This window comes from Pristiophorus japonicus, chromosome 13 (assembly GCF_044704955.1).
Source record: "Pristiophorus japonicus isolate sPriJap1 chromosome 13, sPriJap1.hap1, whole genome shotgun sequence".
Lineage (NCBI taxonomy): Eukaryota > Metazoa > Chordata > Chondrichthyes > Pristiophoridae > Pristiophorus > Pristiophorus japonicus.
In genome coordinates, this window is record NC_091989.1 from 122,014,093 (window position 1) to 122,035,936 (window position 21,844).

Consider the following 21,844-nt stretch of genomic DNA (forward strand, 5'->3'; position numbering starts at 1 on the left):
CTAGCCTGCACCGCCATTCAATGAGTTCATGGCTGAACATTCAACTTCAGTACCCCATTCCTGCTTTCTCGCCATACCCCTTGATCCCCCTAGTAGTAAGGACCTCATCTAACTCCTTTTTGAATATATTTAGTGAATTGGCCTCAACAACTTTCTGTGGTAGAGAATTCCACAGGTTCACCACTCTCTGGGTGAAGAAGTTCCTCCGCATCTCGGTCCTAAATGGCTTACCCCTTATCCTTAGACTGTGACCTCTGGTTCTGGACTTCCCCAACATTGAGAAGAAGAGGATGTAGACGAGCAGCTCAAAAGATAGGAAAAAGTATGACATGAGATAGCAGAGGAACAGCTACCAGTGTAAAGTTATTATTTAAATGGAGAAAGATTGCAAAGTGCTGCAGTACAGCGGGACCTGGAGGGTACTTATGCATGAAACACAAAAGGATAGTATGCAGGTACAGCAAGTGATCAGGAAGGCCAATGGTATCTTGGCCTTTATTGCAAAGAGGATGGAGTATAAAAACAGGGAAATCTTGCTACAGCTATATAAGGTATTGGTGAGACCACACCTGGAATACTGCATGCAGTTTTGGTTTCCATATTTATGAAAGGATATACTTGCTTTGGAGGCAGTTCAGAGAAGGTTCACTGGGTTGATTCCGGGGATGACTTATGAGGAAAGGTTGAGTAGGTTGGACCTCTACTCATTGGAATTCAGAAGAATGAAAGGTGATCGTAGTGAAACGTATAAGATTATGAGGGGGCTTGACAAGGTGGATGCAGAGAGAATGTTTCCACTGATGGGGGAGACTAGAACTAGAGGGCATAATCTTAAAATAAGGGGCCGCCCATTTAAAACAGAGATGAGGAGAAATTTCTCCTCAGAGGGTTGTAAATCTGTGGAATTCGCTGCCTCAGAGAGCTGTGGAAGCTGGGACATTGAATAAATTTAAGTCAGAAATAGACAGTTTCTTAAACAATAAGGGGTTATGGGGAGCGGGCGGGGAAGTGGAGCTGAGTCCATGATCAGATCAGCCATGATCTTATTGAATGGTGGAGCATGCTCGAAGGGCCGCGTGGCCACCTCCTGTTCCTATTTCTTATGTTCTTATGTTCTTATGTTTAAAATATAATCAATGCAGTCTTGCCCTGCAATAAGTGTAAGCTCCTAACATGCAAGTACGAGTTCTGTCTGTGTTGATGACCTCCATATGAACATACACTTTGCTCGAAGATTGATGTATGACATAGTAACTTGAGAGCACAGTGAGCAATCGGAGTCAAAATGAGGAAGGGACAAAGATTATTTTTGAGTCTTCTCTACTAAACCTGTTTTTCCCTTTTTATTGTAACCTTGGATTTTCAGTGGTTTGTTGGAAATTGCTGTACTTGAAATGTGAAGCAATCTTTATTACCTCATCCCTGATTCATTTCCTCCTTATCTTTGGCCTTCCAGCCTTATGAATAGTTTAGAAGTACACCTGATACAAGATAGGTCTGTGGCACCAGAGATTGGGACTTCAAAAAAAGAGAAACTGTCTCCCCAATCGTTATCAGCAGTTGACACTTCAAAGGATCAAAGCTTTTCTCTCTCCTTCACTTTAGACCCCTGTCCCAAAGAAAATCCGAGTTCTACACTGCCTTAAACTTGTTGGAAAACTTTGAAGTCTTGTACAGGTTACAGTCACGAACAAAATTCAGGATTTCTCCTCCAAGATTATACTTACTGGATTGCTTGTTAATAATTAATGTGCTCTGATTCAGATTGAGACATATCTTTGAGATAGCCTTTCCCTGTTGTGATCTTTTCAGTAAACCCCCACTCCCAATTGTTTAAGCACATGATGTACTATTAGATCTGTGGGGGTTAAGTTAAGACTGCAATGCACTACTCAGACCTCACTTTGAGTACTGCGTTGAGTTCTGCTCACCATGCCACTGAAATCATATGCATTGGACAGATACAGAAAGGAGAATAAGACCGATTCCAAGTTTAAAGATTAGATAGGCTCAACCATCTAGAGAAGAGGTTAAGAGGGACCTTATCAAGTTATATTAAAGTGATAGAGATAATGCAAACCGTGAATATTGTTTCAAAGTTCACAAAAATAGGAAATGCGAATATAAATTTAAATTAGTAGAAAGTAAATTTAAAACAGATATTAGGAAAAATTATTTTGCTCTCCGAAGAATAAATGCTTGAGGTGATTTACCACACAGGGTAATGGAGCCCACGTACTGGAGCAATGCCCTTTCATGGGCCATGTGGTTTTCTCTCACCCTTAACTTGCGTTTTTATAATGCAACCGTTGCATGAAATGTTGCATGATATGGTGAACAGGAAAAGGACTGAATGTTCCTGGTTCTCAGTCTCTCCTGTTTTGTTAGACTTCCCTTATTGTGTTGGCATTACAAAATCTTTCTGATTTGATATTATGAATGACTTGTTAAGTCTTTACAGTTTTTAAAGCTTCTCCTCTCTCCAACAGCCATTAACTCTTGTTGGGAGTCATCTTCCTTCTCACCACATCCATCTCCTGCAACTGTTGTGGCACCATAGCATGAGTGCTGGTTGCCCCTTGCATCTTGCCAAGTGGTCATTTCTGAAGTGTGAGCTTAGAGAGCAAGTATTGCTAGCCTACTTTTATAATGGAGAGCAATGTAGCCAAATCAAATTCTAATCTAACTCAATATCCATATTTTTCAGAAGAAGTCACAGTTTTTAAATCAGGAGAAGAATACTGGTTGTTTTTCTTGCACCCCCCCCCCCCCCCACCCCCAAAAGGAGCACTGAGGCTAACTGCAGAACTCCAAGCTGTTCTTTTATCATTTTGTATATTTTTCTGGTTCTGCGAGCACAGTGATATCACAACAAGATGTAATTACCAAGCATGTCCACCCTTGCTGTACTCTACTTGAAGGCTTTGGTGTGCATGCGGGGAGTTAATAATTTAATGATTGGCCTCCAGGTATAAAGTCTGCAGTCAGACTAAAGTTCCAAGCACACTCAGTAGGCTTCAGTTCATCTAAAACAGGTGCTGTGAAGTTGGGAGGTAAAATGTCTTCCAATAATTAGACACAGGGACGGAAGGCAAGAGTTCAAAATCAAGAAAATTGAAAGGAGTGCTGAAATATCAGTTGAGATGCATTAAAACAATTCAGTTCATTGTTTTGATGGCTAGGACACCAGCTACTCCATAAGTTAAATTTAAATTTTGAACATTGTCCAGTGTACATGTTTCACATAACCAGTTCACCAGTAAGTATTATAATTGCCTCAGGTTTCCGAGAAGCAAAGTTAAAGATAGCCAATTGACACAGGTTTCTGTGGCATGTATTTTGATGTTGTGTATTTGTATACTATTATTACATGCGTATAATGTCAGAAAATACAATCGGAGAAACTGCTTGTCCCAGTCGAGAAGAAAACCTTTATAACTCCTTTATGACTCATGGGTCATGAAGGGCTTTCTCATGCATGGAATACAGTTCACAACTATTTATGGCCCAGATTTTGCAGTGGTAATGATGATGAAACTGTCAATGTCTGCCGTCATTACTCCTCTGAAACTGACAGCAAAATCAGGATTTAGCGCATGCAGAGGTAAACACGGGAATCCTGAAGTTGCGGCCAGTCATTCCCTGCTCCGCCACAGATTGCCCTGTGGTACTCCGCAGAGCTGGCAATCAATTGAAATCACATTCAAGGACAAAAACTTCTCCTATTACGCTGGAATATCACTGTTAACCTCCTTCCCCACCCCCCCCCCCCGCCCCCCCCACCTTCCCCAACCCCGAAAAGGTTGCGCCTTGTTGAAAAGAAGTGTAACTGGGTTTTTAATGGCATATTGACTGCTGAACAACTATCCTGGCCCTGAAAAACTAATTTTATATTTGTGGAATGTCAAATTACATTTTTTTAAATATATACTTTTAAAGTTTGTTTATGATATTTTAGCTTCCAACTTATTCCTATGTGTATGCCCCAATCTTTATTTGGCTCTCTAAAATTTATAAAAAGTAAATTTGATTCTGTGCCGTTTAATTCCTGGTTTGCTGTCTGAGAATTCTTCAGTGTGATTGGCAGCCAATGTTCTCGTTAAACTGCGTGTCGCACCAGCTTTTAAATAGAAAAAAAATACTCATGCAGGAATTTAAATGGGCCACACACCCAAAAAAATGAAAGGGAACCTTGTTGACTGCTTAGCCAGCTTGATGACATCACTGTTGCTGGACGCTGGAGATTTGCTTGATTTAGCGCCAGAATCAAACAACGGTCAGGAGAGCTGAAATCGATGTCACAGAGATCGCTATATCTTTGTGGGCAGCATTCTTCGAGGTCAACGGTGAGCACTGTCACTTCGCCACTGATGGCAAATCCCAGGCCTCTGTATCCTATATGTGGCAGAGGCCATATTAATCATTCAATCAGAAATTAAGAAAAATAAACTAATTCAAAACAACAGCATTTTTACACAAAAGTATATATACTTCTAAAAATGTGCTGCTCCCCTCATGCCAGGGAATTTACAGCGTTGAGTGTTTTTTTTAATTACATTTTATGGTTAGATCAGTATTTTGTATCTAACTTTTTTTTAGCTTCTCGTGCCCACCCCCAAGTGTTAGGGTCAGTAATAAGCGGGGTTGCACCTTCCAGTGGATAGGGTGAACACTAATAGTCCTTTTCATGGCCTTCCTTTCATGTGATTTTCAGTGCTCCTGGCAGTCACACCTTCATCTGCCTAGGCCCCAACTCTGGAATTCCTTAAACCTCTCTGCCTCTCTATCTCTCTCTCCTCCTTTTAAGGCGCTCCTTAAATCTACCTCTTCGATCAAGCTCTTGGTCACCTGTCCTAATGTCTCCTTGTTCAAAAAAGGGTACAAGGATAAACCCAGTAACTACATGCCAGTCAGTTTAACCTCGATAGTGGGGAAGCTTTTAGAAATGATAATTAGGGACAAAATTAACAGTCACTTAGACAAGTATGGTTTAATTTAAGGAAAGCCAGCACAGATTTGTTGAAGGTTGAGTAGGTTGGCCTTCTACTTATTGGAATTCAGAAGAATTTGAGGTGATTTTATCGAAACGTATAAGATTATGAGGGGGCTTGACAAGGTGGATGCAGAGAGGATGTTTCCACTGATAGGGGAGACTAGAACTAGAGGGCATGATCTTAGAATAAGGGGTCGCCCATTTAAAATCGAGATGAGGAGAAATTTCTTTGAGGGTTGTAAATCTGTGGAATTTGCTGCCTCAGAGCTGTGGAAGCTGGGATATTGAATAAATTTAAGACAGAAATAGACTTTTTTAAATGATAAGCGGATAAGGGGTTATGGGGCGTGGGCAGGGAAGTGGAGCTGAGTCCATGATCAGATCAGCCATGATCTTATTGAATGGCGGAGCAGGCTCGAGGAGCAATATGGCTTACTTCTTTTCCTATTTCTTATGTTCTTATAAATCGTGTTGATTGAGTTTTTTGATGAGATAACAGAGAGGGTTGATGAGGGCAATGCGGTTGATGGGGTGTACATGGATTTCCAAAAAGCGTTTGATGAAGTGCCATATAATAGGCTTGCCAACAAAGTTGAAGCCCATGGAATAAAAGGGACAGTGGCAGCATGAGTAAGAAATTGGCTAAATAACAGGAAACAGAGAGTAGTGGTGAACTTTTTTTTTTGGACTGGAGGAAGGTATACAGTGGTGTTCCCCAGGAACCAGTACTAGGACCACTGCTTTTCTCAATGTATATTAATGACTTAGACTTGGGTGTACAGGGCACAATTTCAAAATTTGCAGATGACACATAACTAGAAAGTATAGTGAACAGTGAGGAGGATAGTGATAGACTTCAAGAGGACATAGACAGGTTGGTGGAATGGGTGGACACGTGATAGATGAAATTTAATGCAGAAAAGTGTGAAGTGGTACATTTTGGTAGGAAGAACGAGGAGTGGCAATATAAACTAAAGGGTACAATTCTAAAGGGGGTGCATGAATGGAGAGACCTGGGGGTGCACAAATCATTGAAGGTGATAGAGCAAGTTGAGTAAGCAGTTAAAAAAGCACACGGGATCCTGGGCTTCATAAATAGAGGCATAGAGTACAAAAGCAAGGAAGTTATGATAAGCCTCTATAAAACACTGGTCCAGCCTCATCTGGAGTATTGAGCCCAATTCTGGGCACCGCACTTTAGGAAGGATGTGAAGACCTTCAAGAGGGTGCAGAAAAGATTTACGAGAATGGTTCCAGGGATGAGGGATTTAAGCTACATGGATAGACTAGAGACACTGGGGTTGTTCTCAGAGCAGACAAAGTTGAGAAGAGATGATAGAGGTGTTCAAAATCATGAGGGGTCTAGACAGAGTAGATAGAGAAAAACTGTTCCCATTGGCGGAAGGGTCGAGAACCAGAAGACACAGACTTAAGGTCATTGGCAAAAGAACCAAAGGCGACAGACATTAGGAAAAACTTTTTTACTCTGAGTGGTTATGATCTGGAATGCGCTGCCTGAAAGGATGGTGGAGGCAGATTCAATTGTGGCTTTCAAAAGGGAATTGAATAAGTACTTGAAGGAAAATATTTGCAGGGCTACGGGGGAAAGGGCGGGGAACTGGGACTAGCTGAAGTGCTCTTGCAGAGAGCAGGCACGGGCCGAATGGCCTCCTTCTGTGCTGTAACCATTCTATGATTCTATGGGCTAGAAATTAGCCAGCCTAACACACGTTTTAACACGATTTCTTCATGTTAAAAGTGTTTTTTTGTCGTCAAAAGAAATCTAACAAAATTGCGCAAAGGTTAAATATCAGCAAAAAGCGGATCGCCATATGTAAAAAAAATAGGACCGCCTAAATTTGGCCGTTTGCCGAACCGGTATTCGGGGGGAAGAAACAATGCATGAGAAAAATAGGCGTTGCAGCCTCAGAAACGTCGATAAGTAGGAAGACCTACAAAAAAGTTAAATTAAAGTTTTCTTTAAATTCTTTTTCCGCGATTGATTACTGAAGAGTATTGTTAATGTTTTCTGATTTAAAATTTTTTTTGTGTTTTCTCCGCTGTATTTTTGACGATATCTGCCTTGCGGTAAAGTTAGTGAAGACGGCGGTTTCCAACTCGAATCCTCCAGCAACGCCGATTTTTATCGACAGGCCAAATTTACCCCGTTAAAAAATGGCAATATTTTTATTATTTTTTCACAAAAATTACATTAAAAAACAAATATCGACAGACTGGCGCCTTGGTTACTCAGATTCAAATATTGACAGATAACACTCCTGTGAAGCGCCTTGGGATGTTTTACCACATTAAGTGTAAGTTGTTATATTCTTGGATCAGGAAATCAAACCAACAGCAGCAAATGGAAAATGGTTTGGTGCAATAGAATTCTACCTTGGATTGGGTATTTACTGAACTGCGTATGATCGTGGAGGCCCCGACCTGCGTGTGAACACCAGCGTCAGGTCGGGGCTATAAAAGGAGCAGAGGTGCGGCAGCCCGGGAGCAGTGTGGAGGCCACTTCAGGGAGCAGTGTGAGCTGGTGCAGGAGGGCAACGGTATCGAAGAGTGACGTCATCAAGATCCAGGTCGGTGATTGGAGCATGGGCAGATACAGCAGGAGCGCTGAGAGACTGTGGAGGGATGTGATGGGGCCCAGGAGAGGCGTGAGTTAGGGGCCCTGGGGCAGCACGGTCCAGCCCACACTACGATATGTGTGCGTACTAGGTCCGTGCAGCAGAGCTAGTCTCCAGTCGTCTTTGATAACCCTTGCCACTGGACCAAGACCTAGCTCTGTCAAGCCCGTGTGGTGGCTGGTGTGTAATGGCCACCACATGTTTAAAAAAAATCCACACACTGGCATCTTCCACCCTTCAGGATGTAGTTCAGGACCTGGAATATTAGGTCCTTCATTGGAACACCTGTGAACTCATCCTTTTTCGGCGTGGAAGCAAGTCATCCTCGTTTCGAGGGACTGCCTAAGATGATGATGATGCTACTGCTGTGGTTTATTGTTACTTAATATACATGGTTGTTTGTTTTATGTGATAGTCAAAATAACCTGACCATACAAAACTCCCCATTATGTGAGGTCCTGTGTCATCCACAATAGTTTTATTCAGGTACAGCCATTAAAAGAATTATCTCCTGTCAACCTGAGATCAAAGGAATCATTATCTGCCACGTATTCTAAATCAATAGTTGAAGGCTCTAACAGGGAGTATTCAACTGAGAGACTCTGATGATGAAAGGAAAGTAAAGCAAAGAAGTCTCATTCTTGTGGTTTATGATGTGCATTGTTCTGTATCTATTGTATGCGAGCTTCTTAATTCTCTTAAAATACTGAGTTTGTATTGCAAAATAATTCCCCTGTTAACCCTGCTGTGCATCAAGTAAATATATTATTCAACAGTGATGACATTATAATAACTTCAGCTCTACATTGTTTTCAAATGTCTTCCTTCTTTGAAGGCACTGACTCTTGCTGGGATACAGCAGTCCTCCAGTATCTCTCCGAATGGCCATTCTTCATACGTAAGCCTAGACAATGATTGTCAGCGGGCATGGAGGGAAACATAGCCAAGCCTGATCCAGCCTTCATCCTATGTCATACACTTGTTTCCCAAAGTGAATCCCTGGATAATGATCAGGAGTGGGCCCACTGGCTGATTTCTTTTCTTTTTTCCCCTCCTCCTTGGTGGTAATTGACCTGTAATTATCTTGGAAGTACATCTGCCAACTGAGCTACATCTGTCCAACTCTTTTTAATTGGCATTCATTTATGGCTACCCTACTCTGTTAAACAATAAACCTCAGAAAGTAAGCAGCAGGCTTATTATTTAATCTGGGATTCGGTTTCCATAAACTACTTAAAACAGTAAAAATGAGTGATGAGATAAAATGACGACTTCTCAATCCAAATTTCCACAATCAATCAATTGACTAAATGTTGGCTAATAACAGCAGTTTGATCCAGTGAATAAGTAACAATGAGGGACGTGAAAGTACCAGAACACTGAACAATCAACTCTCTCAACTTTTTTTCAAAGCTACCAATTCTTGTAAAGTCCTGTCCCCTCAGTACATATTCACACGAGGCATGTAGTGAAGTCAAGGTCACTCTGGACCTGCACCTTTATTTCACAGCTCTGGAATACTGCACTTGCCTGTGACCTGTCCTTATATACCTGTCCCTGGTGGTAAGGTATGCTGGTGGTTACAGGTCATATCTTATTACAGTCATGTATAGCATGTTAGGATACAGTTACATATAATAATGTAAGATACATGACATCACCCTGCCCCAAGGTCTTATTGTCTTTATAGGTTCAGTCTCTCAGATGGTCTACGCTCTTGCGTGGAGCGTCTGAGTTGTGGTTCAGTTGTTTACCTTGGTGTCTGTTTTTCTTTGGGTGTGGTTGCTGGTATCTCGCCTGGGCTGTCTGTTTCGATTGGTATGATTATTGTTGACTCGCCTGGGCTGTCTGTTGGGATTGCCCTTTCCTCAGGTTGTTCCCTCTGTCTGTCCACCAGGTGTGGTGCGAGTTCCACATTGTAGTCTGCCTCTGGTTCCGCAGTGTTGTTGGTAAATCTGCTTTTGACTTGGTCTACATGCCTCCGACAGGTTTTGCCATTGTCCATTTGTACTACCAGTAGCCTGTTTCCTTCCTTGCCCATTACTGTCCCTGCAAGCCATTTGGGACCCCTGCCATAGTTTAGTACAAACACTTTGTCCCCTATCTCATTCCATCTCCCCCTCGAATTTCTGTCATGGTACTCAGTCAGCTTATGGCGCTTTGCCTCAACGATTTTGTGCATGTCTGGGAGGATTAATGAGAGCCTTGTTTTTAAAGTCCTTTTCATCAACAGTTGCGCGGGGGGGGGGGGATCCCAGTCAGTGAGTGCGGACGAGATCTGTATGCCAGCGTGGGACCTTGGATTTTAAGCATGCCTTGATTAATGATTTGCACTGCTCTCTCCGCCTGGCCGTTGGAGGCCGGCTTGAACGGTGCCGTCTTGACGTGATTTATGCCGTGGTCAATTATAAAGTCTTGGAATTCTGCACTGGTGAAGCACAGACCATTGTCATTGACCAATATGTCAGGGATTCTGTGCGTTCCAAACATGGTTGCGAGGCTCTCCACAGTGGTGGAGGTTGTGCTCGAGTTTAAAATGGTGCATTCAATCCACTTTGAAAATGCATCTACAACTACGAGGAACATTTTGCCCATGAATGAGCTCGCATAGTCTACGTGCACTCGCGACCACGGTTTGGTAGGCCAATGCCCTGGAGGCATTGCTGAGTTGGGCACAAATGGTGCACCTTCGGACGCAGAGCTCCAAGTCCGCGTCACTACCAGGCCACCAGACATGGGATCTGGCTATGCCCTTCATGAGAACGATCCCCAGGTGCTCGCGTTGGAGCTCCCAGACAAATGCCTCTCTGCCTCGCAGAGGCATGACTACTCGGCTGCCCCACATCAGGCAGTCTGCTTGTAGTGATAGCTCATGCATGCGCCTGTAAAAGGGTTTTAATTCCTCGGGGCAGGCATCGCGAGCCTCTACCCAGTCACCGGTTAGGACACATCTTTTTACTAAGGATAATGTGGGGTTGTTGGCCGTCCAGGCTCTGATTTGGCGAGCCGTCATGGGCGAACCTGTGGACTCCAAGGCATTGATTGCCATGACTATCTCACAGTCCTGTTCGTCAGACCCTTCCGTGGTCGCCTGGGGTAGCCTGCTGAGCACGTCGGCACAGTTGTCTGTGCCTGATCTGTGCCTTATGGTATAGTCGTAGGATGCCAGCATGAGTGCCCACCGTTGAATTCGTGCCGAGGCGTTGAGGGGCTTGTGGTCGATTTCTAACGCGGGCTTGGCCCCAAAAAGGTATTGGTGCATCTTTTTGACACCGTGCACGCACGCGAGCGCCGCCTTCTCTACCATTCCGTACCCACGCTCCGCCCGCGAAAGTGACCTGGAGACATAAGCTATGGGTTGTAATTTGCCCACACTATTGACATGTTGCAAAACGCACCCGACCCCATATGCTGATGCATCGCATGTGAGAACTGGCTTTTTACCTGGGTCAAAGAAAGTCAAAACACTGTTGGAACACAGAAGGTTGCGTGCCTTATTGAAGGCACGTTCCTGGGCGTCCCCCCAAAACCAATCGCACCCCTTCCTGAGTAGCAAGTGGAGAGGCCCCAGCAGCGTGCTTAAGTTCTGCATAAAGTTCCCAAAGTAATTGAGTAGCCCGAGAAAGGCGCGCAGTTCAGAGACATTCCGGGGCCTGGGTGCCAGGTGAATTGCTTCTGTTTTGGACTCTGTTGGGCGGATTCCATCAGCGGCAATCCTTCTGCCCAAAAATTCAACCTCGGGTGCGAGAAACAGGCACTTGGATTTCTTGACTCGTAGGCCTACCCGATCCAACCGCTTTAGTACTTCCTCCAAATTACGGAGATGGGAGTCAGTGTCCCTGCCCGTGTTAAGTATGTTGTCTTGAAATACAACTGTCCCCGGGATGGACTTGAGCAGACTCTCCATGTTGCGCTGGAATATGGCAGCTGCTGACCTGATGCTGAATGGCCATCGATTGTACATGAAAAGGCCTCGATGTGTGTTGATGATGGTGAGTAGCTTGGATTCCTCGGTCAATTCTTGCGTCATATACGCAGATGTGAGGTCTAATTTTGAGAAAAGTTTACCTCCAGCCAATGTGGCAAATAAGTCCTCCGCTCTGGGCAGCGGGTACTGATCCTGTAGGGAGACTCTGTTTATGGTAGATTTGTAGTCCCCACAGATTCGTACGGATCCATCAGGCTTCATGACTGGGACGATGGGACTTGCCCAGTCGCTAAATTCCACAGGTGATATAATGCCTTCCCGCAGAAGCCTGTCTAGTTCGTGTTCAATCTTTTCCCTCATCACAAAGGGTACAGCTCTGGCCTTGTGATGGGCCGGTCTAGCATCCTGTGTGATGTAGATTTTGACTTTGGCCCCTTTGAAAGTGCCCACACCTGGCTGAAAGAGATGTTCAAATCGCTTTATAACTGTTGAGCAGGAGGTCCGATCCTCTAATGACATGGCATGGACATCATCCCATTTCCAGTTTAGTTTTGCCAGCCAGCTTCTCCCCAGCAGTGCTGGGGGGTCTCCGGGGACAATCCACAGAGGAAGTCAGTTCACTGTCCCTTTGTGTGTGACAGAGAGCATGGCGCTGCCGAGTACTGGTACGATTTCTTTGGTATCGGTCCTTAGTGTGGTGTCGACCATTGTGAGTTTTGGTCTGTCTCTTTTATGCGGCCACAGTTGTTCAAATTGTTGAGCGCCCATGAGAGATTGACTCGCTCCCGTATCCAGCTCCATGTTGACAGATATCCCATTGAGTAGGACCCTCATCATTATAGGAGGCGTTCTGTTGTAGGAGCAGCGGCCATTTATCGTGTTGACCCACTGTACAACGGTGTCCCGGGTACTGTCCCCATCATCTTCTGGTCCGCTTTCCGACCCATCTGATTCGTATACCAGCCGAGCTGCCGTGTTTTTGCACATGTGGGCCAAATGCCCTGTATATTCACAATTTCTGCAAACAGCCTGCTGAAATCGACATCCCCTTGACGAGTGCCCATCCCCACACCTTCAGCACAGACCTGTTCCATTGTTCAAAGAGTTCCCAAAGAATGAGCTGCGTCTGGCTGATCTCTCTTGAGCTTCTCTCAGTTTGTAGTTGATTGCTCGCATTGTGGGTTGATGAGGTGTGAACGGCCATTCCTGTGGCCCTTGATGGCCTCTGCCTGCTATCGAGAGCCTGTTCTCCCGGTTTTGTCTGTATGTGGGGGTAGCAGCTTGTTTAGTGCTGTGAACTTCGTTAGTTGTCGTACCTGCATTGTAAATCAACCTCGTTTCTTCTTCCCCTGTGCAACCAGTGCTGCTGACTCTAAGGTCAGGTTCTTGGTCTCTATGAGCTTTCGGAGTATGCCTGCGTGGCCTATTCCTTCAATGAAAAAGTCTCTCAGCATTTCTCTCCTCAGTTCATCGGAGAACTCACATAAACTAGCCAACCTCCGAAGTTCAGCCACGAAGTCGGGTATGCTCTGGCCCACACAGCGTCTGTAGTTGTAGAACCTGTGTCTGGCCATGTGTAGGCTGCTCGCTGGCTTCAGGTGGTCTCTTACCAGTGTGCTCAATTCTTCAAATAACTTGTTTGCTGATTTCTCGGGTGCCAACAGATCCTTCATTAAAGCTTATGTTTTCGAGCCACAGCTGGTCAAGAGATGGGCTCTTCTCTTGTCTGCCTTATCATTGCCTAACCAATCTTTGGTTACAAAGCTTTGCTGGAGCCTTTCTATAAAGTCCTCCCAATTGTCTCCCACATTGTACTTTTCATCCCATCCTCGTCGCCACTGTAAAGTCCTGTCCCCTCAGTACAGATTCACACGAGGCATGTAGTGAAGTCAAGGTCACTCTGGACCTGCACCTTTATTTCACAGCTCTGGAATGCTGCACTTGCCTGAGACCTGTCCTTGTATACCTGTCTCTTGCAAGTGCACCCCTGGTGGTAAGGTATGCTGGTGGTTACAGGTCATATCTTATTACAGTCATGTATAGCATGTTAGGATACAGTTATATATAATAATGTAAGATACATGACAATTCTGACATGGCGAACAGTAGAAAATGACCAATTAAATCACTAAAGTAATTTTGTGAAGTTGATTTTGGCCACCATCTCGCATACTAGGGTGCAGAGGCACACACGACACTGGTATTAAAAAATGATTGGCAACAAGACTAGCCATTCACAGAGCAAGGCTGTTTGTAAGCACCAAACTTCCATTCCCCTGTCTTAACGATGGAAAAGCTGTGAGATAATTTGGATTTTCTTTGTATAAAAACATTAGGGGCTAGAAATTCGGTTTTCAGCAAAAATGGTATTTTTTGGGCAAAATTACCATTTTCGCTTCGCTACTGTTAGTAGGTTGGATATTCAGCCTTTAATTTGTGCAATGATAAAAAATCAGCCTTGCACAAGGATTCGCGGCGCAAACCACGAATTTTGGCAGCTTTAGTCCAAGGCCGATAGCGCTGCGAAAGGCGCCTTGATGGAGAAGAAAAACCCCAAAAAATTTGAAAAAACAAAAAAATTCACAAAACCCTTACCTACTAAATCGCTGAAAAAGAATTATAATTTTTTTTTAAATAACTTGGCTTTTTTGCAGGCCTTCATACGTACCACTGCTGGCAGGACTGCAACGCAGGTTTTTCCCTGTCGGTATTCTGGGTGCAGAGAGAGCCAAATTTCGGGCAAAAATGCTATTCCGGGTCTTGCACGGCGATGGTCCCTCTCCCCAGCGGTACGTGGAAACCGCTGCTGCAAAAAGGTGCCCAAAGTTTCCGCCGACCAGTTTTTTGCCAAATATGGTAAAATATCGCCAAAAACCCGGTCGCAAAGTCGGTGAATTTCTGGAACTTTTGTAAAGCATGACTTTTTGGACTTTGTGCAATGCTAATTATGTACCTAATTTTTTTGTGTGGGAGGGCTGTTCATACAACCTACGTATTAATAGAGGAGCATTGTGTTTGTTTACAATTCCAGGAACCGCTTCCTCCTATTTCCCCAGTCCAGATTTTAGTGTCTGGGATTCCTAGCTTCCCCTGCAATCTTTCGATGCCTGGTCAGTTGAATACAGAACATTTTGCCCTTCTTCCTGACACCAGGGATGTCAAACCCCTGGTCCGTGGGCCAATCCAGATCTCGTGCAAATTTCAAATTTCTTTCTAAACTCTTTCAGTGGGAAAGTGCACTCTTCTTCCCGCCCCCCCGCCCCCCCCACCCTCCACTCAGCAATTCTCTTGCAACAGTCCTGGTTGATCTTAGTAACACTGTGATAATATTAATCAACTATAGTCTTGCAATATCAGGCCTAGTTCACTCAAGAATGTGTACACAACTCTGATCAGAATAAAATGATAGCTGTTCTCTGTAGTTTCTATACAATGTGCATAAAGTAGTATTTCTTGCCTACTATAAATGTTTCTATTTGTGTACAAGTTTGCTAGAGCTCTACTGCTGTCTGAATGATAAACAAGACTAAATTTAGGTGAAAGTTCTCTTGTATATTTTTTTAATTGAGTTTCAGTATTCAATCTCAAATTAGAAGTAATTTTGACACTGCAGAATTGTGCTTTTCACCTATAATTTCCTTCACGGAGGCTGTGCTAATTTATACTTCTAATTTGGGAGACTGGTACCTGGGGTGGGGCGGGGCGGGGTGGGACATCTGCAAACCAGTTTCCAGTTGCCTGATGCCATTTCTGAGGATGAGTGAAACCATTTTAAAATCCAGACTAATGCCAACCGTTGCCATTTATATGTGTTGTTGGGACGTGCAGGAACTTTGATTTCTGGGCCATTGTGACTCCAATCTCAATTTGGCTGTCAAGAGGAAGAATTGGACCCCAAGTGGTGGTAAGTCAACCCAAGGCACTTGCAGGATCCCTATCGATCTAAAAGCAAAGGCTCATGAATAGGAAGTCTTCTCAGCTGGCCTCCTGACTGGAAATGGTTTTATACCTTATGAGATCTAACAAAATAGAAAAACACAAAATATATTTGAGGGAGTGAAGTAGCTATATGGGTCTAAGGAGTCTTACAAAATGTCAGACTTTTAAAAAATCTACAGAATCGAGTGATGTGATCAGAGCTTTATGGCACTTATGTTAACATTCTGGATTTCAAAGTTTAATTTTAACAGAAGTACCTGCAAAGTTATCAGTTTGTATGTTTAGAAATTACACAGACAAAAACAAATCTGAGAGCCAGTTTGATAAAGTCTTAACACTCCATTCCCCTCTTGAATGCCATAAGAGCATAAGTGGGTACCGTAAGAAGAGAAAGTGCCTGAGATCTTTCCAAGTGATAGATCCGGGCTGGAGCAGCTCCAGAGAAAGCTCAATGCCAACAGAGTCTCTGAGAAAGCAACTGCCTTTGTGCACCAGCCCTTACTGTAGGTGTTTTGTTTCATTCTCCATGGAGTGCACCGCTGTTACATTAGGCTTGTACATAGGCTGCTGGACACAAAGACAATGTTTGTATGATTGTGTTTTGGTTATGAAATCAACTTTAGTCGACAATGAAAAGAAACAGGAAAGTGAAATTGGGTGAATTGTCTTGAGAGGTCTGTATTTAAATAGACATCTTAGTGTGATATTGTGTGCATATTTTCTAATTTTCACATTTTCTGTGGTTTTATAGATTTAAAAACAACCTTTGATACCAAAGGTTTTATTTTGAAATCTGAATATTTTTTTACTAAAGGCAAAATCCCCTCTCAATACATTTAAACATCCTCCTCATTCCATTTCAGCTCTTCTTGAATACATAATGCAACCTCTGTTTGCCCTGCTAGACCACCTTTTGCTGTGCTCAATCTGCTTTTATCATCAGATGTTCCTTAATTAACTCGCCGGGAGCTTATAGTGTTTGCTTGAGTTCATTCTTTGTCATTATACATGTTCTGAGCATTCTTATCTCCTGTCTAAAAGATCTGATGGCCGAGATCAGTTCCTGCAGGACTAAAGATGAACTGATTACATTGTGAATATAAACATATTAATAACACAACACACACATTCAATACTGGGAATAATGGTGTTTTTGTTTTTTAAAAAGTGGCTGTAAAATGTGTTAATTACTGTGCATGTGCAATCACTGGCAAATAACCATGGTATTATCTGTCTCCCACACAGTGCTGTCGCACAACATATTCTTTCTCGCTCATTGAGTCACATTGTTGCTCATGAATATTTCTTTTTATAGGCCGTTCCTAACTCTAATATTGCTCGATTGCAATCTCTACCTGACAGGCGAAGCTTGATTATTCTAAAAATTTAGGTTAAATAGCTCTCGGTGGGTAAATGCACTGCGCGATGTGCCATTGAGTCGTACACCACAGGAAGATTTCCGGGTCAGTCCCTGGTCCAGCCGATCTAGCTAATCTCAGCAGGACTGCCAGTGGGGATGATACAAATAGCATCAATCTGTCTGGAGATAGGCAGGGATAAAGTCAACCAGAGGTCCCATTGCAGATTGCTGTCTAGCCGACATCCGGGAGACCATATGGGATCATAGGCTCCTGTTCTTGGTGGATCCACCGGTCTGGTAGCATTAATTGCTACCTTAGCAGAGGAAGGGTAAGAGAGGAAATTTAGAATAGGGTTAGTAAAAACACGGGCTCCGATTTTAATCGCGGGCTGGGATCGTTCTGTGCGAGGTCATGCAGTAGGCTCACACCTGTCTACTGTATGATATGGTGTAAAAGACATCCCATTTGTTGGTCTTCATTTGTAGCCAATTTTCCATGGTTAATAGTGAGTAACAACCTCAAGTCGAGGCCCAGAGAGATTTTTAACTCCCGGTCCTCGTTTCCATATCCAGGCCCCGACTCCTGGACGACGATACCTGAAAAATGTTTTAAAATTTTCCTTGCTCGGTCTCCTCTGGCCCTCGATCCAGCTCCTGGCAAGGAAGCCGTTACAGGTCCCCTGCTTCGGCCTCCAGTTAAAAGAGCAGGTGGGGCTGGATGACATCATCAGAGCCTGATTTGCATATTTAAAGAGGACACCGCCAGCTTGGGGCAGGTTACCTTGCCGCCTGCCATTTAAAAGTGCAGATGGTCAGATTGGGGTGGGAAAGTAGTGGTGAGTCCCTAACCCCATTTTAACTGCCCCTCTGCCTGGTTTCTGCCAGGCGGAAGGAGTTGAGATCCTTCCTGTCTGGCATAAAAATAAAAAAGGGAAGGTGGCTCAACCGTGGCTATCAAGGGAAATCAGGGATAGTATTAAAGCCAAGGAAGTGGCATACAAATTGGCCAGAAATAGCAGCGAACCTGGGGACTGGGAGAAATTTAGAACTCAGCAGAGGAGGACAAAGGGTTTGATTAGGGCAGGGAAAATGGAGTATGAGAAGAAGCTTGCAGGGAACATTAAGACGGATTGCAAAAGTTTCTATAGATATGTAAAGAGAAAAAGGTTAGTAAAGACAAACGTAGGTTCCCTGCAGTCAGAATCAGGGGAAGTCATAACGGGGAACAAAGAAATGGCGGACCAATTGAACAAGTACTTTGGTTCGGTATTCACGAAGGAGGACACGAACAACCTTCCGGTTATAAAAGGGGTCGGGGGGTCTAGTAAGGAGGAGGAACTGAGGGAAATCCTTATTAGCCGGGAAATTGTGTTGGGGAAATTGATGGGATTGAAGGCCGATAAATCCCCAGGGCCTGATGGACTGCATCCCAGAGTACTTAAGGAGGTGGCCTTGGAAATAGTGGATGCGTTGACAGTCATTTTCCAACATTCCATTGACTCTGGATCAGTTCCTATCGAGTGGAGGGTAGCCAATGTAACCCCACTTTTTAAAAAAGGAGAGAGAGAGAAAACAGGGAATTATAGACCGGTCAGCCTGACATCGGTAGTGGGTAAAATGATGGAATCAATTATTAAGGATGTCATAGCAGTGCATTTGGAAAGAGGTGACATGATAGGTCCAAGTCAGCATGGATTTGTGAAAGGGAAATCATGCTTGACAAATCTGGAATTTTTTGAGGATGTTTCCAGTAGAGTGGATAAGGGAGAACCAGTTGATGTGGTATATTTGGACTTTCAGAAGGCGTTCGACAAGGTCCCACACAAGAGATTGATGTGCAAAGTTAGAGCACATGGGATTGGGGGTAGTGTACTGACATGGATTGAGAACTGGTTGTCAGACAGGAAGCAAAGAGTAGGAGTAAATGGGTACTTTTCAGAATGGCAGGCAGTGACTAGTGGGGTACCGCAAGGTTCTGTGCTGGAGCCCCAGCTGTTTACGCTGTACATTAATGATTTAGATGAGGGGATTAAATGTAGTATCTCCAAATTTGCAGATGACACTAAGTTGGGTGGCAGTGTGAGCTGCGAGGAGGATGCTGTGAGGCTGCAGAGCGACTTGGATAGGTTAGGTGAGTGGGCAAATGCATGGCAGATGAAGTATAATGTGGATAAATGTGAGGTTATCCACTTTGGTGGTAAAAACAGAGAGACAGACTATTATCTGAATGGTGACAGATTAGGAAAAGGGGAGGTGCAAAGAGACCTGGGTGTCATGGTACATCAGTCATTGAAGGTTGGCATGCAGGTGCAGCAGGCGGTTAAGAAAGCAAATGGCATGTTGGCCTTCATAGCAAGGGGATTTGAGTACAGGGGCAGGGAGGTGTTGCTACAGTTGTACAGGGCATTGGTGAGGCCTCACCTGGAGTATTGTGTACAGCTTTGGTCTCCTAACCTGAGGAAGGACATTCTTGCTATTGAGGGAGTGCAGCGAAGGTTCACCAGACTGATTCCCGGGATGGCGGGACTGACCTATCAAGAAAGACTGGATCAACTGGGCTTGTATTCACTGGAGTTCAGAAGAATGAGAGGGGACCTCATAGAAACATTTAAAATTCTGACGGGGTTAGACAGGTTAGATGCAGGAAGAATGTTCCCAATGTTGGGGAAGTCCAGAACCAGAGGTCACAGTCTAAGAATAAGGGGTAAGCCATTTAGGACCGAGATGCGGAGGAACTTCTTCACCCAGAGAGTGGTGAACCTGTGGAATTCTCTACCACAGAAAGTTGTTGAGGCCAATTCACTAAATATATTCAAAAAGGAGTTAGATGAGGTCCTTGCTACTAGGGGGATCAAGGGGTATGGCGAGAAAGCAGGAATGGGGTACTGAAGTTGAATGTTCAGCCATGAACTCATTGAATGGCGGTGCAGGCTAGAAGGGCCGAATGGCCTACTCCTGCACCTATTTTCTATGTTTCTATGTTTCTATCAGAGGCATAGTGCTAGGTGACAGAGCGAGATGGCCTTAATGTTGTTGTTGTTCACCAGTCATGCAGTGGGCTCACACCTGTCTACTGTATGATCTGGTGTAAAATACATCACATACGTTGGTCTTCATTTGTAGCCAATTTTCCATGGTTAATATTTTTCAAACAAAATAATAGTGAATACTGTCATGAGATGCTGTCGTCTACTTTAGATATTGAAGCCAGATGGTTTACAAGTACATTTCTTTCCATAGATAAAAAGGAGAAAAAGCTACAAATGCTGGAAATTGAAATTGAAACGGTGAAATGCTGGAAATCCAAACAAGCCAGTCAGCATTGATTATATCTGAAACATTAACCTGTCGCTTCTCTCCTTTCAAATGTTGTCAGACCTGCTGTACATTTCCAGTATTTTCTGTTGCTTTAACATTTTTTTTATGCTACCCAAATCCAGATACAAAAATCTAATCGAGCCTCCCTTGTACTCCGTTTTTAAAAATTAATATATAACTTTTCTTCCCCCAGATACATCGAACGGAAAGCTTTCTTGGACAGAGTTGATCACCGGCAGTTTGAGCTGGAACGTGACATCCGACTCAGTAACATGAAGCCGTGACGTTAATCTTGCAGACTGAAGTCCGTTGTTTAATGTAAATGTACATCTGAACTACTCAGCACAGATTACCAGTGCCCCAGGAGGTGATGGTTTGTGACTGCCCCACAAATACTGTAAGCAGTGTTCAGACATTCCTTTCCAGTGGATTCCATTGCATTTTTAATTGTTGACCTTATGTTAAAGATAAATGTTTTTTCCAAAAAAAGGATAGATACATGGCTAGTGACCAATAGTGGGTCTCAGAACTTTTTTCTTCTTTTTTAATGACTACAGCAAGTTGATTGAGGTCTCAAAGATCATTGCATGTTTTAAAATTTAATACTCGGCTAGACTCTTGACTTGATGTTATTTGGTGACAGTACTGTTAGCTTTTGTTCTATAAGGGCAAAAAAAATTAATTGTACTTTAGTTCTGTGAATTTTTTTGATATCTGCAATTTCAATCATGACGTTGCCAATGTGTCTACACAAATTAAAATTAAAATTAATTTGACCGTATGAGTCGTCATTTCTCTCTTCCCTGTATATAATGCTCGTACTAAACTGTGTATCATCGTTTTTATATTTTAGCACTAAATATTACAGCAGTGTCATTTCTGCATGTTTGATAAATTAATGTAGAAAATACCAATTTAACCTCCAGATAAGAAAATGAGAATAAAAGTGTAAAACTGATGGAGATTTGTTCTTGGGCTTACATGGCTTTTTTAAGACCACAGATGAAACCAGATGCCCATTCATGTGCACAGTTACATGCCTCACACTTTTAATCACTGCACATTACTTCAATAATATTAAAAAATATCGCATCAGTGAGCTGACAGTACTGGTGCCAGACCTCTACTGGTGGGTATTGAAAATGTGCTGGAATAGATCCGGCTAAACTATATGGGCAGTATTAATAATTGTTTTGGGCAGTTATCACAGGCTGAATTGGCTGCAGTTGCAAAGGTGACCGAACCCACAAGCAATATCAGCCTATGACAATTGCTTGATTATATTTCCAAAACTATAAGCCTTGGATGCATTTAAAGGGAACCTAGATAAGTACATGAGAAAAAAAGGAATAGGATGCATTGACCGGGTGAGATGAAGTAAGGTGGGAGGAGGCTCGTGTACAGCATAAATACTGGCATAAAGCAGTTGGGCCAAATAGCCTGTTTCTGCTGTAAAATTCTATGTAATTTATTTGCTGAATACTGTGTGCAATAATCTGGCAGTTAACCCAGTTAGACAGCATATTGCTGCACCAGAGAGTGCGAGGATGTAGCTTTGTCTCTGCGATTTCCCCATGTGGTGATTGGGCTGCTGGAAATGAGGTGGCAGCCAGAGGAAAGGCATGTCACCAGAGAAGGATCAAAAATCAGGGCCAGGAATGGGGTTGCTT

The 21,844-nt window shown here is 43.5% G+C and overlaps 1 protein-coding gene across 1 annotated transcript in view; it reads left to right on the top strand.

The window, feature by feature from the left end:
• Positions 1-20,955, top strand: part of cfdp1 (craniofacial development protein 1) — a 219,576-nt gene extending 198,621 nt beyond the window's left edge. Inside the window, exon 7 of the mRNA XM_070897972.1 lies at positions 20,368-20,955. Coding sequence (XP_070754073.1) covers positions 20,368-20,458 — 91 coding nt within the window. The 3' untranslated portion in view covers positions 20,459-20,955. The remainder of the gene's footprint in view (positions 1-20,367) is intronic.
• The last annotated feature ends 889 nt before the right edge of the window (positions 20,956-21,844 follow it).